General features: G+C 41.1%; 1 protein-coding gene across 29 annotated transcripts in view; it reads left to right on the forward strand.

The window, feature by feature from the left end:
- The first annotated feature begins 876 nt into the window (after positions 1–876).
- Positions 877–24,792, forward strand: part of HP1BP3 (heterochromatin protein 1 binding protein 3) — a 36,875-nt gene continuing 12,959 nt past the window's right edge. For 3 of the 29 annotated variants that reach the window (XM_042244666.2, XM_015093722.3, XM_060410741.1), the window contains exons 1-8: positions 877–1,005; positions 6,213–6,405; positions 6,849–6,948; positions 10,067–10,220; positions 11,610–11,769; positions 14,832–14,975; positions 17,054–17,134; positions 17,836–17,990. In XM_042244666.2, coding sequence (XP_042100600.1) covers positions 6,310–6,405; positions 6,849–6,948; positions 10,067–10,220; positions 11,610–11,769; positions 14,832–14,975; positions 17,054–17,134; positions 17,836–17,990 — 890 coding nt within the window. In that variant the 5' untranslated portion in view covers positions 877–1,005; positions 6,213–6,309. Of the gene's footprint in view, positions 1,006–1,437; positions 2,018–2,955; positions 3,335–3,868; positions 4,103–5,120; positions 5,176–6,211; positions 6,406–6,848; positions 6,949–10,066; positions 10,221–11,609; positions 11,770–14,831; positions 14,976–17,053; positions 17,135–17,835; positions 17,991–24,792 lie in introns of those variants that run through there. The other 26 variants (XM_042244664.2, XM_060410743.1, XM_042244659.1 and 23 more) reach the window with 25 other exon arrangements.

Here is a 24,792-nt window from a genome sequence, read left to right on the forward strand (position 1 = left end):
GCTCATGGCAACGCCAGAGCCTGAGGACTTAAAATGGTTTCATAATAAAATCTTTAGAAGGACAGGCACACGGCATTCGACTGCTCGTCACACTGCTCTGAGTCTCAAGGCTACTGTAGTGTTTACTATTTCTCTATATATTCAGTAACCAAACCCCTTCTACCCCCGACAAAACACCTACTAGTTTAGATACATCGAATTTTCCCAAAATCGACTTTGAAAAAGTTCTAACGTTTTTCAGCAGTAACGTACATAGCCTAAGCACGCTGGTACTAACGTAAAGATGACAATTCGAAGGGAATTCCCTTTCCAATCCCGACGTTTCCTCCTTGAGGACACTCCCTGCATCTGTGGATTAGGGAGCCCAGGAAGACCGCTTCATTGACTAGAAAAGCAACTTCTACAGTTCTTTTCGTGAGGCATTCCTGCGTCCTGTGAGGAGACTTCTTAGGAACGAACGTGAGGTAACTGCACACTCTCCGCTCTCTGGGTTTCTAATCATTTCGTCGTCTTCAAAGAAGGGGGTCGTTCTTGTGCTCAACTCGGGAGCGGGAAAGGCCAATCCCCTCCAAAGGCAGACGGGGAGCCGAAGTCGAAACTCAGGGACGGAACCCGAGGACACCGAAGCCACGCCAGCCAAGAAGACTGGAGCCACCCGAGGGGCGCAGGAGTAAGGCGCGCGGACACTCAGCGCCGCCCCGGCGTCCCCCGCGCCGGCCCCGCCCGCCTTCTCGCGCCCCCGCGCGCCCGACCAAGGGGAGACGAGTCTCGCGCGCTCCCTCCGCGCCCGCGCGCTGTTGGGGGCGCGGCCGCCGGCGCGCGCAGGGGAGGGGCGGGGCCGGCGTGAGGGATGGGCGCGCGCGCGGGGCCGCGAGCAGGGGGGCGGGGCGGCAGAGCTCGGCGGCTGGGCCTGGAGGACAGCGGTGGCGGAGGCGGCGAGCGGCGGCGGGAGCGGAGCCGAGAAGCCTCGCAGCACGCGGGCGCCAGGAAGGGGGGAGCGCAGAGGTAACGCGGGACAGAACGGGCGGGCGGGCAGCGGGCGCAGGCCCGCTGGACCCCGAAGGCGGGCGGCAGAGACCGCTCGCCCAGGGCGCCGACGCCGCTCCCTGAGAGGAGGGGGCGGGGCGCTCGCGTCCTCGGAGGTGGTGCCTTTTATTTTTTTGTCTGCCTTCCCCGGCCGCTCCGCCCCCTCTTCCCCTTCCCCCGCTGTGAACCGAGCCCCCTGCCCTTCTGGTGGAAGCCGCCTCCGGGGCCCTCTGGCGCGCGCGTGCGCGCGCTCCCGCCCTTGTTTTGTTTGGACCGGGGAGAGGTGAGGGAGCGCTTCCCTGATCGCGGGCCTTGCCTCGCAGCGCGCCTGCGCCGGCGTCCTCCCGCCCGGCTCTGATTGGCTGAGGGCTCGCGCATGCTCCCGAGGCGCGCGGCGGGACCCCCGCCCTTCCCCCTCACCCCACTCCCTCAGAGGTTTTAGGAGCCGGTTCGAAAGATGCCGGCGGCGGTGACTGGCTGTGGCGGACCCGCCCCCCCCCCACCCTCCCGGGGTCCCCGCCCTCGCCGCCGCTGCCGCCATTACGGAGCTCCCAGCGGTGAGTGCGCGGGGGGCTGGTGCTCGCGGTCCGCCGCCTCCTGCGTGGCGCGCGCGCGGGCGGGCGGGCGCTGCCCGGGTCGCGGCGTCGGCCTTCCGGAGCCGGAGCTCGCGCTGAGCCCGCCGCCCTTTGCCTCGCCGGGTTCATCCCGGCTCCGCTCTCTTGTCTTCTCCCAACCCCCCGCCTTGTGCTCGGCGCTCCCCGCCTTTGTCTGCTGGTCTTTCCGCCCGGATTTTCGGGCCCGGCGCAGAGTCAGCTGTTTGCGCTCCTGAAAAGCCGCTGCCGCCGCTACTGCTGCTGCTGCTGCTGCTGCTGCTGCTGCCGCCGCCACCCGGGACTCAGCTTTCGTTTTTACCCCCCTTCCCATGGCTTTCGTCGAGCTTGTGACTCACTGCTCTTTAGACGAGGTGGATTTAGTTAATATAGTCAAGCCTGTGAGTAGGAGCGTTTGTAAAGAGCTGGAGGCAGGAGGGGTGAAGTGAGGCCCCAGATCAGAGGGGTTTTGTTTGTTTTTTAAAGAATTGACCGCTAGTCTATGATCGAAACAGAGCTTCCCCTGTAGCTCAGTTGGTAAAGAATCTGCCTGCAGTGCAGGAGACCCGGATTCGATCCCTGGGTCGGGAAGATCGCCTGGAGAAGGAAATGGCAACCCACTCCAGTATCCTTGCCTGGAAAATCTCCTGGACAGTGGATCCTGGTGGGCTGCAGTCCATAGGGTCGCAAAGAGTCGGCCACGACTGAGCGACTAACACTATGATCGAAACACCTCTGAGGGACAGTCCCCCCGCACAGAGGACGGCCAAGGTGAACTCGACCCCTCTTTCCCTGTGTACCTTTTCTTACTGCGGTTATGCTTCCTGACCTTACGTTACATTGAAAAGTGAAGGTCTGGTTCGAAGTGCCCCTGGGAATTCCCCTGGGGCTTCACGGACAAGCTGACTTGTCTTAGAGTGAAGCTAGAGGTGGCTCGTTTGACTTTGGAAGATTTGTTTACTCTGGTATAGATGTGAAGCTGTTACGAAGTTTTAAAATTTCATTGCTCTTTTCAGAAAATTTAGTGCAGCATGTTTCAGAGTAGAAGTAACGTTTTTAGAGGGTATTTTTGGCCTTGTCGAATTGGAAGATTGAGGGCGAGAAGTTGGAGGAAGCTCCTGAACTCTTCGTGTATAGATGAAAACGCTCACTCTTAAGCCAGTTAGATTGTCCTTATTTTAGGAGGAGGTACCCGTAGTGTCCAGAACATCTGTGTCGGAGACAGATACTAATTAAGTAATACTGATTTATTTGAAATATAAAAGTGGAAAAAAAAGTTTCCAGCAAATTATAGGCGTACGTTTTATGACATTACTCCGTAAGTTTGAATATAGTGAAAGACTTTAGATTGGGAACAATTTAGTGTAATCAGTGCAAGGCTAATGACATTATACTATGTAATGTGTTGGCAGACGTTTTACAGTAAAATATGAAATAATAGTACTTTCCCTAAAATGCATGTTTTCAAGGATATCAGAAAACTGAAATACATTGTTGAACTCCTGCTTATTTTTCTAGTGCTTGCTCTTAAGGTAGAGAAAGTAAATTAAAACTCTGAAATTATGGACTTTCTACTTTTACAACCTTTTCTTTATTGCCTGTATTTAAACAGCTTAGCACTTCCCTTGACAAAAGCAGATCTTTGTATTGTTCATCTGACATTATACTTAGAAAACAAAAACGGGTTAATGACCACAGGAAGTCCACACACACCACAGGTAAACTGAGATTGGTTTGTCACATGTAAGAACCCAGATGAAAAACTTCTTCAAGTTTCGTTTATTCTTTCACTTTAACAAATATTTGTAGAGCACCTGTTTGGAGCCTAGTATGTTTCTTAGGCAGGAAGTATAGGGCAGTGAATCAGCCAGATAAGACCCCTGTCAGGGAACAAGTGTGGCAGTCTTAAAAGTCTGATTATTCAGAAGTGCAGCATCAACAGTTAAATTAATAGGTATTTGTTAAGGCAGTTGTAGGTTAACCATCCAGATAGTTTTGTCAGCTGTGTGATGAACCATGAACTGAGGAAATAAGTCATTAACCAACCTATTATAAAGAGAGCCTTAAGTTACATGACCTTTATTAAGGAAATTCAGAGCTGAGGCAAACATTTCTTAATGTTTATATTGTTTTAAATTTTTATTTTTTAAGTGTTTTTCACATGTGTTGAACATAGAAATAAGTACTGCCAGGTGTCATTGTTCATTCAACATTTGCCCCTCTGTTGTTTTTTTTTTATTTTGGCCCCACAGGACTTTTGTTGCTGGGTGCGGGCTTTCTCATTGTGGTGACTTCTCCTGTTGTGGAGCACCGGTTCTAGGCATGTGGACTCGGTAGTCGTGCCCTGCAGCATGTGGGATCTTCCAGGACCAGGGATCCAACCAGTGTCCTTGCATTGCAGGACAGATTCTTAACCACTGGACCACAAGGGAAGCCCTCCCCCCAGTATTTATGCTGCACCCACTATGTATTGGGCATGCTACTAGGTACTGGGAATGCAGTGATGAATTAGTACTAGCCCTTGAAGTACTTACATTCTGCTGGGAGAGACACATAATAAACAAGCAAATAGACATATATTGAGTTACAAGCGGTATTAAATGCTATGAAGAAACCTGAAGAAGAAAAAGAAGGATGGGAGGGCTTTCTGAGGGGGTGACACTGTACTGAACCTGATTGAAGTATCTAGGGAAAGAATGTCACAGCATGCGCAGAACACACACTGAGGACCAAAAGGTCAAAGTGTCTGGAGGCAAGAGAGGAGAACGATGGGGAGGTTGAAGCAGGAGAGTGTCCACATCTGTTATTGTGGTGGATGCATCCAGGAAGCTTGGCAAACCAACTTAATTCACTTATTCCACCTGGGCATACTTCTTACCTGACCTAATTTAAACTGATATTCTTGTCTTCGGGTCAATGATGTCGGGTGTTGATGGACCATGTACTTGTTGCCCTGGTTTTAGTCAATTTTATCATTTTGGCATTGAGAATAACTTCTTTGCACCCCCACTCCCTTTCTAAAACTTGTTTTAATTTTGAGCAAGTAGTAAATATAGAGTTGACTGGAAAGGTTTTGACATTTTTTTAGTGTTTTATTTACAGGGAGAACATATATTCTTTTAAAACATGTTCTATAAAAAGAGACTCCTGAAGGTTTTGTTAATTTCACAGTATCATTTTCAGCCTAGCTAGTATTATCATGGGTTAAGAAAGGAATTCGCAGTATCACTTTACCAAGAATAACCTGATCTTGAAATTGTGCTTCTGAATGGTATTTACATGTAAAAGTATCATCAGATTTGTGGGGGTTTTTTAATCAAGGAAAGTATATTACTGTGTAAGTGCTAGTTGGATGAGTAAGCAAGTTTATGTATTGAAACTTTTCCAAGATAGACTTTTAGCTTTCACAAACCTAAATAATGCCCTCAAGCCCACAGATTAGAAAACAAAAATTTTTTGCAAGTATATTTGTTTTTTATTAAATTTATTTATTTTTAATTAAAGGGTAATTGCAATATTGTGTTGGTTTCTGCCGTACATCAACATGGATCAGCCATAGGTATGCATATGTTCCCTCCCTCTTGAGCTTCCCTGCCACCTCCCACTCCATCCCACCCCTCTAGGTTGTCACAAAGCCCCCAGAAAACAACTGTTTTTATTTCTGTGTTTTATAGTTTTTGACATAAATTTCTATATGTGCATTTTAAGTAGTCTTTGTAACAGTTAATAACTATTACCTGACAAATTGAAAGCTCTTAAATCCCTAGACAAGTTTAGAGCTTAAAGCAGAAGTTGAATGACTAGTCTCCTCTTGCCCAATTCTTCATTAATGTTCATTAGCACAAAGATCTAAACACCTAACTAATCATTTTCTTTTCTTTTGGGGAAATTTTTATTATAAAGTGTCCTTGATTCTCAGGTGAGATAGAGGGAGCAGAGGGTATTAAGCGATTAGGTAAATTTGAGTGATCTTACATAGATTTTATTTTTCAGTATTTAATTTTGTTCTTTTGTGCTAATTTTGCTTAACGTTAAAAATAATGACAAGGTCTTAGAAGCATGCTTAATCTCCTAGGTGATGGTCTGAATTTGCTTTTCTGAGTCTGGAGGCTTTTAGACTGTCATGTTCTTCAGCAGTATTTTTGTCCTTGTATAACTTCTCTGATGGAGATGGAGTTAAGTTTGTAGTTAAGTTTCCTGACCCCTTTGAAAACATGAACAACATTTCTCTCTTTAGTAAAATGGTCTTTGAGTAAACATAGATGAAACTTTGAGTCTTTTTAGTCTACTCTGAGCTCTGATAGTAGGAGACAGGATGGGGTTAGGTCTTTGTGGGCTTTCTTGTCCTTGCTGCCTTGGTTCATGTGGAAGGTGCAACAGCTGCTCTGGCTTGTGCGTTTGTCTTAGTCGCTGCTTTACACAGTCTGTATTTTGATAGTAATTTTTATCTTTCTGAATGATAACTGACCAAGTCATCTGTCATTTAACTATAAACTTTACAGTGAGTTTTCCCCCCTTTGAATGTATATTAAGTTTAGACGCTTTAGTTTAGTGTTGTTTCTGTAATCTTCACACCAGGTCTTTTCTGTGCTTTAGGTTGATGCTTCACACTGAAACCATTAGGAAAAATCCTTGTGGTTAACAGCAGAGGCTTCAGAGTGTAACCTGTACTCGGGCCTAGAAATTATTTTAAATGGCGACTGATACGTCTCAAGGTGAACTCGTCCATCCTAAGGCACTCCCACTTATAGTAGGAGCTCAGCTGATCCACGCGGACAAGTTAGGTGAGGTAGGGGCTGACACATTCTTGAAGCTCACTCTTGGATCAGTCCCTGACTTCAGGCCCTGCTGGGTCCTTCTTGGTACCTGTTCCTTCCTCTGCTTTGGGGAGTCTGGGTTATGAATCTAAAAAAATCAAATAGATACAAAGTTCTTTTCATCTTCCCTTACCCCTCAAACTCCTGAGAAAACCTCCAAGCTTCTAAATTTATTTCAAATCAAGTATAATTACTTATTTCCATTTGAAATTCAAGCTAAAATAAAACATTTTGAAAACTACTTCTTAAGAATCATATTTTCATTTCAAAAAAACTTGTTAAAAAGTAATTTGCGTCAGATCCTGGAGTCGACTTGAAGAATTCTCCTACATCTTCTGACACCTAGCTAGCCCCCCTTGAGAAAGAAGAGATAAATTGTTTTTGCATGTGTGATTATGGCCATTTCTTTTCTTAGAAGGTAGAAGATAACACCATGCCAATTCGTCGAGCTGTGAATTCTACCCGGGAAACTCCTCCCAAGAGCAAGCTTGCTGAAGGAGTAGAAGAAAAGCCAGGTAAAGTAAAGCAGTGGGCAGCTTAAAAAGGCCAGCGTTCCTGCTCTAGGTTAGAGTGTCCCATAAATTCCCTTGAACTTAAGTGTTTGTGGGGAGCATTTAGAGAGAGAAGTGGTACCAATTGGTATGTCATTTCTGGACCCTCTGGGCAAAGAAAGAATCTCATCTTGTCTCTGAAGATTTTTAGAAGGTGAAAATTTCATGTTCTTGGAATTAAAAATGGAAAGATGGTTGGAGAGAACCGAAATGGTCAAAAGCATAGCTTCTGGGCATACAGTGTCATGGGGAGGAAGACTGGGTGGAAGGTTCAGACAGAAGTCATGAGGAGGCCTTAAGGGAGCAAATGGGTGATTAAAGTGTTGGTTTGTAACTTTGGTATTGGTGGAGAGAAGATGAGCCAGATAGAGCTGGGAACGTAGAAAAAGGTAGGACTATCGATCTCGAGTGCTTGTGCTCCTTCATGGTATCTCTGACCGCTTCTTCAGGTGTAACTGCTTTTCTTGTTCTTCTCGTCACCTTTTCCTCTCTTTTTTCTCTGCCAGGGTTGAGCACATGGTGCTGCCCCTGTTACAACTATTAGAACTGAATATTTGCTGACTAGCATATATTATGAATAAAAGAAACCATGCACCCTTGTTGCCTTTATCATTGGTGCACCAGAGATAGACTCTTCCAGCTAAGCCTGAGTTTGGGCTCAGAATCCTCAGATGAATACTAGGTACTCTGGCCTAAGGCAGTGAGGAGACAAGGGAATTTAGCATATTAAAAAAAATAGTTGCTGGTGAGTTGAAGGGAAGGTTATTTTGTCCAGCACTGGGATAAACCACTTGATGGCCTACCTTAATCTACATTTAACAGCCAGTTGAAGTCACTGATAACATGAGTTTTCAGAATACACTAGTGTTCAGTTGTATTGAGAAAGTCAACCAAGAATTTATAAAGGACCAAAATAGACTTCACAAGTTCTGTTTATCTGTCGTATCTCTATCCTTTTATATAGTATTTTATGTATGAAAATGGAGTTGGAAATAATGTCTCATATGTAGTACATACTCAATACTCATTATCAGCTGAGCACCTGAACCTTTATTAAACCATAAACTTTTAAGAGAACATAAAGTGAAATTTAATTTGTTGTTGTTACAAACTCTGTTGTTACAGTGAAAGTGTTAGTCGCCCAGTTGTGTCTGACTCTTGGTGACCCTATGGACTGTAGCTGGCCAGACTCCTCCATCATGGAGTTCTCCGGGCAAGAATACTGGAGTGGGTTGTCCCCACCCAGGGGTCGAACCCAGGTCTCCTGCATTGCAGGCTGATTCTTTACCATTTGAGAAAGCTCAATAAACACTCTTAGCTCTAGAAAAGTTATGACCAACCTAGATAGTATATTCAAAAGCAGAGACATTACTTTGCTGACTAAGGTCCGTCTAGTCAAGGCTGTGGTTTTTCCAATGGTCGTGCATGGATGTGAGAGTTGGACTGTGAAGAAGGCTGAGTGCCAAAGAATTGATGCTTTTGAACTGTGGTGCTGGAGAAGACTCTTGAGAATCCCTTGGACTGCAAGGAGATCCAACCAGTCCATTCTGAAGGAGATCAGCCCTGGGATTTCTTCGGAAGGAATGATGCTAAAGCTGAAACTCCGGTACTTTGGCCACCTCATGTGAAGAGTTGACTCATTGGAAAAGACTGTGATGCTGGGAGGGATTGGGGGCAGGAGAAGGGGATGACAGAGGATGAGATGGCTGGATGGCATCATGGACTCGATGGACGTGAGTCTGAGTGAACTCCGGGAGATGGTGATGGACAGGGAGGCCTGGCGTGCTGCGATTCATGGGATCGCAAAGAGTTGGACACGACTGAAATGAACTGAATGTAAAAATCAGTAACCATGACAATTGTTATACAGCCAGTTCGGTGGGACAGTTAGGCCAAATAGTTGAGACAAAGGGCAATAAAAGGTGCATCAGGATTAAAAAAATATATATTTCGTAGTTATCTGTATCACCAGATACCATTGTTATAGTAAAGTTCTAGCCTTAATATTTGCCAAACAGCTATAGAAGCAGCAGAAGAGGCCAAAGGAGATGGGAATCATAGTATACAAGTGCTGCCTACAGGTTTTCCCTAAACCATTTTATACAATGTTTATAACAACTCTGTGAGGGAAGAGTACTCAGAAGTGTCAAAAATCTTGCCCCAAGATAATGTGAACTAGAACGTTAGAAACTCTGAAATTGAATCCAGATACATCTGATCCTAGAGCCTTGATTTTGGCTGAACATATGTAGGAGAATTTTTGACTTACCTGCATCTCCGGTTGAAGAACATAATCCAGGATGATTTATAAATTACAGTTGACTGTCCTGAAATTTGGGCTTCACTGGTGGCTCAGAATCCACCTGCCAATGCAGGAGACTTGGGTTCGCTCCCTGGGTCGGGAAGACCCACTAGAGAAGGAAATATTTGTGTGAGGGCCCCAAAGAATTCATTGTGCCAGTAATGAGTTCACATAATTTAAATGACCAAACTTTTCAAGCATATCCTTTTTTCCTTTTTGCCTGGTTTTGGCCCCTGACATTCTTCATAGTCTCTGCTTAATCATTTCCTGGGATTCTGTGTTTCATAATAGCTGCTCAAAGAGACCTCCTGAGAAAAGACCGACAGACCTTGGTATTCCCCCATTCATATTTCTACCCTTGCCCAATCATTTGACTTGAAAATTTCATTTTAATTTTTTATTGCTTATTCCCTTACTAATACTTATTCAACTATGAAATGGCTAATTTCTTAATTATGAGTCTTATCCTTAATATTATGGAGTAGAACAATCAACAGATTCGATTTGGGATAAAAGAGTTTCATTTGCTGTGTAATTTCCTGATCCTTTTCCTTTTCTCACATAATGGTTTGAATCGGCAACCCATTATATAGACAGTTTGAGTGATAGGAAGGAAAAAACTGTACTCGTAGACAGTTACTCATTTTAGAATACAACTGTTACTTGGAACAGTTGACTTAGCCTGTTTAAAGAGATGAGCTTTTATCCTTTTATTGACTCAGGCTCTAATGTATTTACTTGATGCAATTCTGCTCACCTGTTTTACTGGCTTATTTTAAGAACCAGATGCAAGTTCAGAGGAATCTATCTCTACTGTAGAGGAACAAGAGAATGCAACTCCACCTGCTCCATCTAGTGAGGCAGAGCAGCCAAAGGGGCAGCCTGAGAATGAAGAGAAGGAAGAAAACAAGCCTTCTGAGGAAACCAAAAAGGAGTAAGGACTCAAGCTTTCTTGCTTTTTATAATTGAAGACTATATAAAAAGAGTAGAGATCAGATTTTTTTTTGAAGTGGTATGATGTTAATTTATGCTGGATACATGATATTTAGATTTACTTTTGGGGGAATTATCTTTTGAAATAGGCTTATGATATAGTTGTATGGCCTATTAGAATTCGTAGTAGTTAGAACAATGTTTTGACTAATGTATAATTCATTCTTCTCTGCTTCAGAACGCATTTTTCAGTAAGAAATGAAGTGTGACTTTAAAAGTCTGACCTGGGAGATATATCATTTTATTTCTCCCTCTGTGCCAGGCATGAGTTATTTTTACATGTTTATGTTAGAAAGCATTAATCTACACCAGGACATTGCTAGAGTTACCTAAAACTCTGTATATATTTGATGAAGTATTCAGTTGGAGGGTGACTTTGAGAATCTGGAAGCAGAATTTGCTCTCAATAATCTACAGTGTAATGGTCATTCTTTTTTAATTAAAATTATTTTTTGCAGGACAGCTGATAGCATTTCATTCTTTTCATAATTGGTGAGAACAGTTAGGGATTATTTTTAAAATGAAAGAATGACTTAAAAGTAACTAATGGGGAGGGAGGTGGGAGGGGGGTTCATGTTTGGGAACGCATGTAAGAATTAAAGATTTTAAAATTTAAAAAATAAAAAACTAAAAAATAAAATTAAATTAAATTAAAAAAAAAACTAAAAAAACTATACCTTGTAGGTGGCATTCTCATCCTTCGTCCCAGTTATCATAGGTATTTGTAATGTTTGTGGAATTTTTAGCAGCTAACCCTGTATTTTAGGTGCATGAGATGTTTTTCTTATTACTTAGAATAAAATTTGTATAATGCTCTGTGATTGACAAAGCTTTTTATGAACATCATCTCACAATCTCTTGAAGCACCCTGTGAAGCGTTTTGTGTCATGTTTCCGTTTTAAGCTGAGGAGACTGAGGAGACTGAGGCTTCGCTCACTTGCTGAGATCACATAACTAGTGAATGTTAGAGCTAAGACTCAAACCCAGGTTTTCTGACTTCAGAGCTTGAGTTCTTTGTACTGAATTGCATCTGTTGTAGTTGTTACTGGAATACATTTTAAAATTCTCGTTTCTTTTATGTACTGGCCCTTCATGCTAGTTATCTCTCCTGTGTGCACCTGAGAGAACACACCTTTTTGGTTCATTTATAGTACCCAGTTTTTAAAAAAAAATGTTTTATTTTGTAAAATGCTTACTTTACATATCACTTTAGTGTGGAAATGAATTAAAACATTGATTTTTATTTATTTCTCACCAGTCTTTTCTTCTTTCTGTCTTTATACTTCTTTCTGAAGTTTATCTTGCATAATAACAATTCTTTGTTTTAAAGTGAGAAAGATCAGTCTAAAGAAAAGGAGAAGAAAGTGAAAAAAACAATACCTTCCTGGGCTACCCTTTCTGCCAGCCAGCTAGCCAGGGCCCAGAAACAAACACCGATGGCTTCCTCCCCACGTCCCAAGATGGATGCAATCCTAACTGAGGCCATTAAGGCAAGTTTTTATTTCAAGCAGTTCATCATAGATTTATTCTGTTTGTCTCTTGCGTATTTGAAAATGGCATACTCCTGTGCAGACATCAGAAATCTTGCTCTGCTTCCTAAAAGAGATCTAAATAGAAGAGAGCCATTGCTAAGTTCATGTTTTTATAATACCACATTTGGTGAGCACTGTTAATTTTTTTAATAACACAGATTTGCTATAGCAAGTATTTTTAGTTTTTAGTTTTTTTTTAACTGAGTTTCTTTTAAGTGTAGTTTTTATTTGAAGGTTAAACATGTTAATTTATTCACCACACCATTATGGACTAGTTTCTCTGTATCAGGTAATCCTACTAGTGATACAGCATAGAATAAGACAAACAGAGTCCTTGCCTTTATGAATTCTAATTATTACTCAGGGTAACATAGAGAAAATTTTTTTATTTTAAACATGTATACTATCTTTACAGTTTCCCCAGTGGCTCAGTGCTGAAGAATCCGCCTACAGTGCAGGAGATGGGGGTTTGATCCCTAGGTCAGGAAGATACCCTGGAGAAGGAAATGGTAACCCAATCCAGTATTCTTGCCTGGGAAATCCCATGGAAAGGAGCCTGGCAGGCTGCAGTGCAAGGGGTTGCAAAAGAATTGGCCACAATGAGCGAATAAACAGCAGCAGCACACTATCCTTAGGTTCACTTTCAGAGCTTATGTCTAACATTAGTAGCTGGTTATCTTTCACACCTGAAAACTTATAGAAACTTTTAGAAGACTTACAGGAAAACTTAGAGGAAACTTTTAGAAACCTCAATACTTGGTTTCATCACCTAGTCATTCCAGAATACTTGGAAAAACTCCTCCTTCCATAGCTTTATAACTTTACTATAATTCACTAACTTTGATTAGCTTGTGTGATCATCAGATACTGTTTTCCTGTTTTAAGGGAATCTTCTCATCTGACCTTGCCTTTTTGTGTGTAAATTTTTCTGTGTTTATTTTACGTGATCACATGACAAGAATAGTTAAAACAGAAGCCATAGACTCTCTGATTTCCTTTTGCTAGGCTCTGAAGCAGAACTGGGGAGAGAGGGCTTTAGGTGAACTTAACAGAAAGTGATACAGGTAGGAAAGCAGAGCCTACTGGTCATGCTTAGAATTTGAGAAGACAGCACTGACATAGAAACTGGGAAAGAGTTTACTTTCCACCCTCTCCCTGCATTCCTTCAAGATTACTCTCAACTCATTAAGAAAACTTCCTTGGTTTAGATAGCTTGACTATAGTGAGAACTCTGTTTTTTGTGTAGCCTTTTTTTAAGGATTTCACTTTGTGATTGGGTTTCCCTGGTAGCTCAGCTGGTAAAGAATCTGCCTCCAATTCAGGAGACCCCAGTTCGATTCCTGGATCAGAAAGATCCTCTGGAGAGGAGATAGGCTACCCACTCCAGTATTCTTGGGCTTCCTGGTGGCACAGAAGGTAAAGAATCAGCCTGCAATTTGGGAGACCTGGGTTCAGTCCCTGGGTTGGGAAGACGCCCTGGAGGGAGGGCATGGCAACCCACTCCCGTATTCTTGCCTGGAGAATCCCCCCAGGAGAATACCCCCGAGGGGGTAAGCAGAGGAGGCTAGCAGTCCATGGGGTAGCAAAGAGTCAGACAGGATTGAGCGACTTTCACTAAGCAAGCTGAGCTGTGATTACTCAGCTTAGATTTGAAGCAGGATTATGGTGAAGGTGAAGAAGAGGCTAAAGTTTTAAAATAATAACAGTTAAACAGTATATGTAGTTCTAAAGAATAGTTTAAATATGATTATGCATATTTACACAAATGAAAGATATATGTTGGGTTGACCAAAATGTTCATTTGTGTTTCTCTGTAAGATCTTATCCAGTGGATCATGTGTATTCCATGCAGTGTAACAAATTATAATTTCAGATCACTGATATCTTTTCCTGAATTAAATCATTATCAAATAGATGGTGTGTATTTTCATCTTATTATCAATTTGGTGGAGCAGGGGATTGTTGTAGCCTTAATGTTCTTTTCTACTTGATATTCTTTACTTTGTGTTCTCTTGGAAGATCAGGAGTAAACTTAAATCGGTTGTAATGGGTTGGAGACATTTGCTTGAGATAAACGATCCTTATTAACACAGTCCATATTAACCTGTTTTGTGTTATACAGTCTTTCCTGGTCCATTTGTCTGACATTTTGCTTTACTGTCAGTATATAAGCTTTCACCCAAGTCTTTATCCAATAACAATTACTAAATCCTATGGTCAATTTATAGGTAACAGCTACACAGAATTGGTGGACAACAGATACTGCATGGGTATTTCAAAATGTAAAGCATTTGAAAAAAAAAAATTGCTACCTTTGTGGCCTAATGACCTGCTTGAATCTTCCATGGACATTAGTCAGATGAAATATAGAGAAATAGGATGGGAAAGGAAGAGAGCGCTTGAAATAGCAGTTGAATGCTCTCATTGTTGTCCAAAACGCCCCTTAAAGCTTTGCATTTGTAAACCCAGTTTTATGCCATTTATTCAGATTGTCTTTGCTTATATTATCTGCTAGCATTGACACAAAGCCTGCAGAGAAATACTGGTTTTGGTGAGCCAAAGTTAATTCTGTAAAGCGGGCCAAATCTGAACCTACACACTATATAGAATGTCCTGGTTTCCTTCCTTTCATGCTAAAGATGTCTTCTAGGCACAGAATAGTATTAGAATGGGAAGAGCTTCGTCATTAACACAGAACATTGTTCACATGTTGTATCTTCTCTTTGGCTGTTTTGAACAATTTAAAATTGTTGCAGAAATATTGCTAATTCTGTATTTCTCCACAGTCATGATGAACTGAAGTTACCAGAAATATTATTCATTCTTTCCTGCCATTTTATCAGCCATTATCAAGTTCACTTCCAAAATAATTTATTTTGAAAACATACGTGTCAGAAAACACATGAAAAACAGCTATTTTAAATTAGTGTGTATGGTTTAATGAAAACATATGTGTCAGAAAACACATGAAAAACAGCTATTTTAAATTAATGTGTATGGTTTAATAATCTGTTTCCTAGGCATGCTTCCAGAAGAGTGGTGCGTCCGTGGTTGCGATTCGAAAATATATCATCCATAAGTACCCTTCTTTGGAGCTGGAGAGAAGGGGCTACCTCCTTAAACAGGCACTGAAAAGAGAATTAAATAGAGGCGTTATCAAACAGGTATTAAATGGTTATTTGTAATAAGCATATATTAGCTATAAATCCATATATAGTAACATTTAGGCTTTTTGTGCTTTGTGAGTTAGTTAAAATAAGATGACATAATGATGAAGGGCTTATGCTTAACCTGGTTTTACAAAGTCACTGGTGCCAATTAGCTTTAATAAGTATTCTAAAGAACAGAAGCAATATGAGAGTGTAAGTTTTAAGTATTCATTTATCTGGCTGTACCACATATTAGCTGTGGCATGCAGGATCTTTAGTTGAGGCATGTGGGATCCAGCTCTTTGACCAGGAATTAAGCCTGGATCCCCTGCACTGGGAGCACAGAGTCTCAGCCACTGGACCACAAGGGAAAACCCCTGCCTGTACTTTTAATTGGATTTCCTTTGGGGGCTGCTTGTGCTTAAGATTATGTAGTGCTAAAGGTGAGAAGTGGGGGTGAGCTAGCCTGTTGCAGCACCAAAAAAGATCATTGTTCTTGTCTTAGGTTTGTTAGTTTTAAAACCTAATTTCTGTGACTAGACTGGTGATCATCATAACTAAGCTTTGTAAATAGGTTTATCTTAGCTTACTAGTATCTAAATCTGTTAAAGCTTTTGGAAGCATCAAAACGTGAGTAAATTGAGAATAATACTAAAAACCAATATTGATTTCAGGCATAAATCTATATTAGTTTGCATAGTACATCAAAGCACTACTTAGAGTTTTGAGGATGCTTTGTATATCATAATGAATATAGCCAATATTTACAATAATTTTAAATCGAGTTTAATCTGTAAAAATATAAATCATTGTTACGTACCTGAGACTGTACAATGCAGTATTGTAAATCACCTGTACCTCAGTTTTTTTTTTAAACTCCACATTACTTAAGGTCATGACACTCTAATGCCAGAATGAACTTTCTTGTCTACACATTCTTCAGAAGTCCAGAGGGATGAAGTAACTCCTGAGGTCCTGTGGTAGCAGCAAGGATGGTTCTGAGGATCTAGTTCACTGCAGTCCCAGAGTCCTGTTGCCTTTTTTCTGAACCTTTCTGCATGGTTTGATTAATACAGAGTTCTGTGCCCCTCAGCCATTTCAACTCTTAGGAACTTTTCAATGCGTACTTAATTTCACAAATATGTTATTGAGTTGTCTCCTGTGTACCAGGTGCTTGGAGGTCCATCAGTGAGGAAAACAGTTTCCTGCTGTGGAGCTTATATTCCAGCTTTCTCAAATGTTGGAAATCTAATGTTTAAATAGCCTTTAAAGTAGCCATTGCATAAAAAGAATTATCTAACCAATATAATTAGAACCAGAGACCTGTATCATAGTGTATGTCAGCAGAGTTTATGAGCTAGCTTCATGTTTATCTTCATGAAGATATAGTTTGCGACCTATTTTGCCTCATAGGCTGGCCCTCTGTTTGATGCTTCAACAAATTTATAGACTGAAAGCATTTGATTGCTGTATTCCTAGTGGTGTCGGTAAAACCAAAGTGGAAGACTCAGGTTAACCTGAAGTTCTATGACAGTGATTTGTAAACTGTGGAAATGTGGTAAGACTTGCACGTATTATCATGTGCAGTGTCTAAAATCAGATAACTTTTCCCTCATGCAGTAATAATCTCTAATGGACAAACTGTGGGAAGCACTGTGGCCTGAGATTAAGTAGGCTCTGAACTTTTGCCAAGGAACTGTCTTCCTTTTAAGATAGAGGTTTTCTCATTTTCCGAAAAGATTGTGTCCCTTCCTTCCGTGGAACTTTTTTTTTTGAAAGCTTATAGTAGACTATCTAACCTGCTGTCACAATAGCGTTTTTCATTCTTCCCCAACTTTGTAGATGAGGAAACAAAAGCTGAGAGGGTTTATGAGTTGTCTAGTATTGAATAGCTAGATGATACCATAAATAGTGTTCAATCCCAAGTCTTTTGACTCATCCACTCTTTTTTCTCTGAAGAGTTTAACAGCGCGTTACATTAGTTCTTACATCACCATGTCCTGTAATTTAGTCTGGTTAAAGTTACCAATTGAGTACCAGAATCATTTAAAGTAAAAATACTGGTTATTGCAACTAAAGTTAATTTATTTTAGGTAAAAGGAAAAGGTGCTTCTGGGAGTTTTGTTGTGGTCCAGAAATCGAGAAAACCACCTCAGAAATCCAGAAACAGAAAGGTAAGAAGTCTGTACCAGTTTGCTCGAGCGCTGTAGTGCTGCTGTTGGTGCTGCTAAACGGTGCAGTGTTACTGAGTGTTCCCTGTGCACTGGTCAGGGAGCGGCATTTCTGTGCAGGCCTGGAGAGGCTCTAATCATTTGCTCATATTGTTTAGCCAGAGGCTGTGTGTCTGACTGCCCTATATTGAGTCACGGGCAGCTATATGAGTTACAGTTTTTTGCCTTTTTGTGAAATACCTTTTAAACTAGAAGAGGCATACAAGTATATTTTTACCCAACGTTAGATCCTAAAAGTACTATACTGCGAGGCAGTTTTTCTTTAGTGTAGGTACTAACTATCCTACCCTTCCCCCAGACACATACATTCATTTATGGAAAGTTGTATAGAGGGCATACAATAACTGAAATACGCAGTATTTGCTCTGAGTCAGTGATTGAAATCATGACTGTTCCTCTACATTTTTGTTTTTACAGTTTTATATATATTTTTAACTGTCCCAGTTTGAAATTTTTACCTCAAAGAAATCACCACGCAAGTGGCATTACACCATGGTGCTGTGATTTGTTTGAATGTGCTAAAAAGGGTTAGTTTTTCTTTCAGCGAGTTGATTAGGCAGTCAGCTAGGGAAAGCCCTTGTGCTGAATACAGAAGCAATAGAACAGAGACCTGCAACGATGATCATTTTGGTATTACATTTCAGAACAGGAGCTCTGCAGTGGATCCAGAACCACAAGTAAGACTGGAGGATATCCTCCCACTGGCCTTTACTCGCCTTTGTGAACCTAAAGAAGCTTCCTACAGTCTCATCAGGAAATACGTGTCTCAGTATTACCCCAAACTTAGAGTGGACATCAGGTAAAAGCCAGAGGCCTGGGCTTTAAAGCACACAAGTCTGTGTTACTTCCTTAGCCCCTTTTTCATGAAAAAGGAGAGAGATTAAATATTTAAGATTACTTCTAGGTGAGGTAGGAATAAAACCTTTTATTTGTGGGTTTCTTTTTTTGTCCCATGATATTTTCCTTTTCATATCTCCGTATGTAGTTTCTTTTTGAAACTCGAGCCACATGTTGACCTTCGTAAGACTACCATAGAGTAACTTTTCATGGTCAACTGCTAGAATATTCTGCATTAAACCGTGTACTTTCAGCTGCTTGTTATTAAATTTTTTCACTTTTTTATTGTGATAAAATACACATAATATGTAAAGTATACCTTGTCAGCCATTTTTAAGAGCACAGTGTTGAGTGCTCTTAAACACTTTAATAATGTGCTACCAGTGCACCACCCATCTCCAGCATTCGTTTCAGTCTTATAAAGCTGTAGCTTTGTCCCCAGTGAACAAGAACTCCTTGTCCCCCCCTTAGCCCGCACCCCTGGCCACCGCCATTCTACTTTCCGTCTCTCTGGTTTTTGACTGCTGTAGGTACCTACCTCGTATAAATAGAAGCATACAGTAATTTTGTAGCTGGCTTATTTCACTTAGCATAATGTCCTTAAAAGTTCAGCTGTATTGTTGCATGTGTCAGAATTTCTTTTTAAGAATGAATATTTGTGTGTGTGTGTACACACTCTCTCCCTCTCCCTCTCCCTCTCTCCCTCTCTCTCTCTCTCTCTCTCTCTCTCTCCCCCTCTCTCTCTCTCTCTCTCTCTCTCTCTCTCTCTCTCTCTCTCTCTGTCTCTCCATTTTGTCTACCCATTCATCTGTCATTGGACATTTGGGTTGCTTTCATATTTTTAACTGTTGTGAAATAATGCTGCTGTTAACCTTGGTATATTAATATCTCTTTGAGACCCTGTTTTCAAATACCCAGAAGTGGAATTTCTGCATGATATGATAATCCTATTTTTAATTTTGTGAAGAACCACCACACCATTCTCCACAGTGACTATTACCATTTTACATGCCCACCATCAGGCCACAGGAGTTTTGGTTTCTCCATATCCTCACCAACACTTATTTTCTGGTGTTTTTTTGTTTGTTTGTTTTTGTCTTTTGACAGTAGCCATGCTGACGGGAATGAACTGGTTGGTAGCTCATTATTTTTTATTTAGAGTTATAATCGAGAATATAGGAGAATTCAGGCTTCTGTAGCACTTCTGCATAGAAACAGCATAATATCTTCATCAAACATTTAAGGTAAAACTCTGAGAGAATTTTTATAGTAATTCATTTGTTTAAAAACTGCCACTGTAATGTCAGCACATTACAGTGTGTTTGGAAAATTTAATAACTCCAAATCTTTTTTAAAACTTTCATTGGGGTATAATTGATTTACAATGTTGTATTCGTTTCAGGTGTACAGCAAACTTAAATCTGTTAGGTGGTGGTTCTTTTGCTAAGTCATGTCCAACTCTTGGCAGCCCCATGGACTGCAGCACGCCAGAGTCCTTCACTGTCTCTGGGAGTTTGCTCAGATTGATGTCCGTGGAGTCAGTGATACTGTCTAACCATCTTATCCTCTGACACCCCCTCGTCCTCTTGCCCTCAGTCTTTCCCAGCATCAGGGTCTCTTCCAGTGAGTTGGCTCTTTGCGTCAGGTGGCCAAAGTATTGGCGCGTCAGTGTTAGTATCAGTCCTTCCAGTGAATATTCAGAACTGATTTCCTTTAGGATTGACTGGTTTGATCTCCTTGCTGTCCAAGGGACTGTCAAGAGTCTTCTCCAACAACGCAGTTTGAAAGCATCTATTCTTTGGCGCTCAGCCTTCTTTATGGTCCAACTCTCACATCTGTTCATGACTAACGGAAAAACCATAACTTTGACTAGACGGGCCTTTGCCAACAAAGTAGTGTCTCTGCTTTTTAACATGCTGTCTAGATTTGTCATAGCTTTCCTTCCAAGGAGCAAATGTCTTTGAATTTCATGGCTGCAGTCACCATAGTGATTTTGGAGCCCAAGAAAATGTCACTGTTTCCAATTTCTCCCCTTCAGTTTGCCATGTCAGCCATTACAGAGCTCTCTGTTATACAACAGGTCCTTATTAGTTATGTATTTTATATATAGTAGGGTGTATATGTCAATCCCATTCTTCCAATTTACGCCCCCTGCCATAAGTTTATTTTCTACTCTGTAACTGTTTCAGTGTTATAGATAAGCTGATTTGTAACCTTTTTTTTTAAATTCCACATATAAGAGATAACCATATATTTGTCTTTGTCTTACTTCACTCAGTATGAGAATCTCTAGGTCCATCCGTATTGTGTAAATGGTGTTATTTTGTTCGTTTTTATGGCTGAAGAACATCTCATTGTATACACGTACCATATCTTTATCCATTCCTCTGCTGCTAGACCTTTAGGTTGCTGCTGTGTCTTGGCTATTGTGAATAGTGCTGTAGTGAACGCTGAGGTAGATGTATCTTTTCCAGTTGCTATATTCTGCAGATACATCCCCAGAAGTGGGATTGCTTGATTACATGGTAGCTCTGTTTCCAGTTTTTTAAGGAACGAACCTCCATACTGTTCTCCATAGAGGCTGTATCAGTTTACATTCCCACCAACAGTGTAGGAGGGTTCCTTTTTCTCCATACCCTCTCCAGCATTTATTGTTTGTAGTTTTTTGATGATGCCCATTCTGACTAGAGTAAGGTGTTAACTCGTAGTTTTGATTTTCATTTCTCTAATAATCAATAATGTTGAGCATTTTTTCATAGGTAACATGTAGATGGTTCCCTATATGTCTTCTTTGCAGGAATGTCTATTTAGATCTTCCATTCTTTTTTTTTTTGTATTGAACTGCATGAGCTGTTTGTGTATTTTGGAGGTTAATCCCTTGTCAGTTGCTTTCTTTGTGAATATTTTTTCCCATTCTGAGGGTTTTCTTCCCATTTTGTTTATGATTTCCTTTGCTGTGCAAAAGCTTTTAATTATGTACCCTTTATTTTTGCTTTTATTTTCATTATTAGACTGATTATTTAGATTGTCACATGTCCTTGTGGATTCGTGCAGACACATTAATTTGTTTAAATTTGTAATTCCCCAGGTTTATGTTTTGAATGTTTTTGTAAGGTCTGTGTTGACTGGGAAATTGTGTTTGTAATCCAGAGTCTTTGATAGACAGTCTTTGTACTGGGTGTACATTGTCCTGTTATAGTTTAGTACCAGTGTTTACCTTGGATTACTGAGGTATAGAATTAGAATTGTTGGGGTTTCAACTCAGAAGCTAACATGTTCAGAAAAGCACTCAGTGGTCTTCAGAGTGGCCAGTTAGTCTTTCTCTGTCTGTCTGTCTTCACTCAGTATGAGAATCTCTAGGACCATCCATAAAGTGCCAAAAAAATGGGAATCATAGAAGTAATCAGTTCATAGTCTTTGACATACATACTTGCTGGTCAAGTCTCTGTACCAGCATTTGACCCAGTTGATGGCGCCCATCTACATGAAACACTTCCTTCACTTGCTTTTCAGAACACTGCATCTTTCTCTGTATTTTTCCTCTCATTCTTTGTCAGTCTCCTAAGGATTCCAGATTTCCCACCTGCCTCCTTAGTGTCTGAGTGTCCCAGGGTTAGACCTAAGGCTTCCTGTCATTCTTAGAACCCTGATAATGCCCCTCAGATACAACTTCGGGTCTGATAGGCCTTGTACGATGCCTGCAGAGTGGATAATTCTTTCATTCTCAGAGCTTTAAATACCACCTGTACAATACTAGTGTATAGATACATAAATGTGGCCCGCATTTATTTATACGAATACCTATTGGCTATCACCACTTGTATGTCTGACTGGATGTGTCCAAAACCAGACTCATGATCCCTCCTGTGCCACCAGAAAGTCCCTGCACTTCCCATACCTCCTGCATCTCAGTTAATGGCAATAACGTCTTTCCAGCTTCTGAAGTCAAAAACCTTGGGTGTATACTGGTCTCTCACACCTCTTTTCATTACCTCCGCTATTGTCAGTCTTTTCTAAGCCCACCAGCATCTCTTGCCTGTGTTAGAGCAATAGCTTCCTGCTTTTCCTGTACTCCCTCCTTTTCAGTCTGTTGTTAACATAGCTATGAGAGTGAGACTTTTTTAAGTGTAAGTTAGGTGATACCATCTTGCTACTCAGACCTTCCAGTGGCTTCTCAACCACCTCACAGTTAAATAGATTAAAGGTGGAGTCTTAAAATGGCCCACGCTACATTTGCATTGCATTTCCGACCTAATCTCCTACTCCCCTTCTCTGCCCTCCTGGCTTCAGAGACTTCATACTTGCTGTTCCCTTTGCCTGGGTGGTTTTCTGCCATAATCCACTTTATTCTTTCTCTTCCTGTAAGTGTTTACTCTAAAAACTTGGAGTAAGACTCCACATGCTTGCATTGACTATCTTACTATTTTTAAACATTTTATTTTGGAAGTTTTCAAATATACACATAAATGTAGAGAGAACATAATCATGATACTAATATAATTCTGAACTAAGTTATAATTCCTTAAACATTATCCGGTACCCAGACCATGTTCAAATGTCCTCAGTTGTCCGTCTCCAAAATGACTTTTTTTATGGTTTATTTTTTCAAGTCAAGTCAATATCTACACGCAATGGTCCACCCATTGCATTTGGTTGATGGGACCACTTAACTTACATTTGCAACCTTTTCCCTCCTCTCCCAGAGTGGAGAATTCTACCTCTGCCTTATTTTTCTCCATAGCATTCATCCTGTTCTAGTATACTATTTATTTACTCTTTTTGTGAAAAAATTACATGCTTACCCGCATTAAAATGACAGATTCCTGAAGGCCAGGCTTTTTAAATTGTTGACCTCTGTTTTCCCCAAGCCTAGCTCACAGTACATGCTCAATAAATGTAAGTCGAATGAGTGAGCTGATACGTGCCCTTTACCTGGCCATTTCACTCAAGAAATGTGTGTCCTGGAGCATATGAAATGAGACATGAATTTCTGCTGTCATGTATTGGAGGTTGTAGAGCATTGTGGTAAAGAGCACAGACTTTGGAACCGGACACCTTTGTTTAAATCCTGAGGCTGTCATTTTCTAGCTTTATATCTCTGAAAAAGTTACTCCTTTGTGTTTTGGTTTCCTCATTGATAAACAGTGTATAACTCAAGGATTGTTAGGAACCTTCGTACATATTAACCACTTACAATAGCTAATGTTAGTATCATTGTTCTAAATTCCAACATAGGACTTCTCGGATAGCTCAGTGGTATAGAATCTGCCTGCCAGTGCAGGAGACACAGGTTTGATCCCTGGGTCAGGAGGATCCCCTGGAGGAGTAAATGGCAGCCCATTCCAGCTTTCTTACCTGGACAATCCCATGGACAGACAAGGCTGGCGGGCTACAGTCCTCAGGGTTGGAAAGAGTCGGACATGACTGAGCAACTGAACACACACACAAATTCCAACATAATTCTTATGGTAGAAGCGTCACACCATACTAAATATGATTCTGACGTTTGAAATGACTTAAGGTGCCTTAAACATGTAAGTCACCTCTTTTTTTTTTTTAACAGTGAATTTTTTTGAAACCCTACAGAAAAACTAGGTATGTTAGCTTTACATGGGCTTTGGGTTGGCCTCCGAGAAGGTGTTTTTCAAAGGTAATTCGGCTGGTGGCTCAGAGGTTAAAGCGTCTACCTGCAATGTGGGAGACCTGGGTTTGATCCCTGGGTCGGAAGATCCCCTGGAGAAGGAAATGGCAGCCCACTCCAGCATTCGTGCCTGGAGTCTTGATATCTAACCCTGTGTATGGTGTAGCTCTGTCATATTCATTTTTAGAAAATTGATCTAACAAATTGATAAAAGTCTCTTGTTTACAGGATTCCTGACACTCAGAACTGTTCTCTCCCTTAATTTCTATTCACTCTGTGCATTGCTTTCTTATTTCTCGGTGTAGATTTGTTTAATCATCTTATTTTTAAAAAATCAAAAAAAAAAAAGCCTTGATATAAACAGCTCCTTAAATTTGTACAGGGCTTTTGAAAACACTTATGGGGATTTCCCTGAAGGTCCAGTGGTTAAGACTCTGGGCTCCCACAGCAAGCACGGGGCATGGGTTTTATCCCTGGTCAGGTAATTAAGATTTGACATGCCTCATGGCACGTCCAAATAATTTAAATAAATAAAAGTGGGCACTTCTTTAAAAAATGTTAAAAAAAAAAAAAAAAGACCACTTCTGTTTACATTGTTTTCTGTAATTTTCAAAATAGACTTAAGAAATATGTATTCCTACCTCAATTTTGCTGATAAAAGTCTTACCCTGGGTTACCTGGCTGTTCACTAGTGAAAGCAGAACTGTATTTCCTTTTTTGGTTATAACCTTGTTTTTTCCACTATTCTGGACAGTTCATTAACATACTGAAAGTGCAGGCCTAGCATAGTAAAAATGCAGAATCTGAGATCAGACTGCCCATGTTTATAATCTGGTTCTTGCACTGCCTGACTGTGTGACCCTGAAGAAGTGACTTAGTTTTTCTGTCACTTAACTTTTCCTCTTCAGTAAAGTATGAGCAGTTCAGTTCAGTTGCTCAGTCGTGTCCAACTCTTTGCGACCCATGGACTGCAGCATGCAAGGCCTCCCTGTCCATCACCAATTCCTAGAGCTTGCTCAAACTCACGTCCATTGAGTCAGTGATGCCATCCAACCATCTCATTCCCTGCTGTCCCCGTCTCCTCCTGCCTTCAGTCTTTCCCAGCATCAGTCTTTTCCGGTCA

This window comes from Ovis aries, chromosome 2 (genome assembly GCF_016772045.2).
Source record: "Ovis aries strain OAR_USU_Benz2616 breed Rambouillet chromosome 2, ARS-UI_Ramb_v3.0, whole genome shotgun sequence".
In the NCBI taxonomy this organism is placed as follows: domain Eukaryota; kingdom Metazoa; phylum Chordata; class Mammalia; order Artiodactyla; family Bovidae; genus Ovis; species Ovis aries.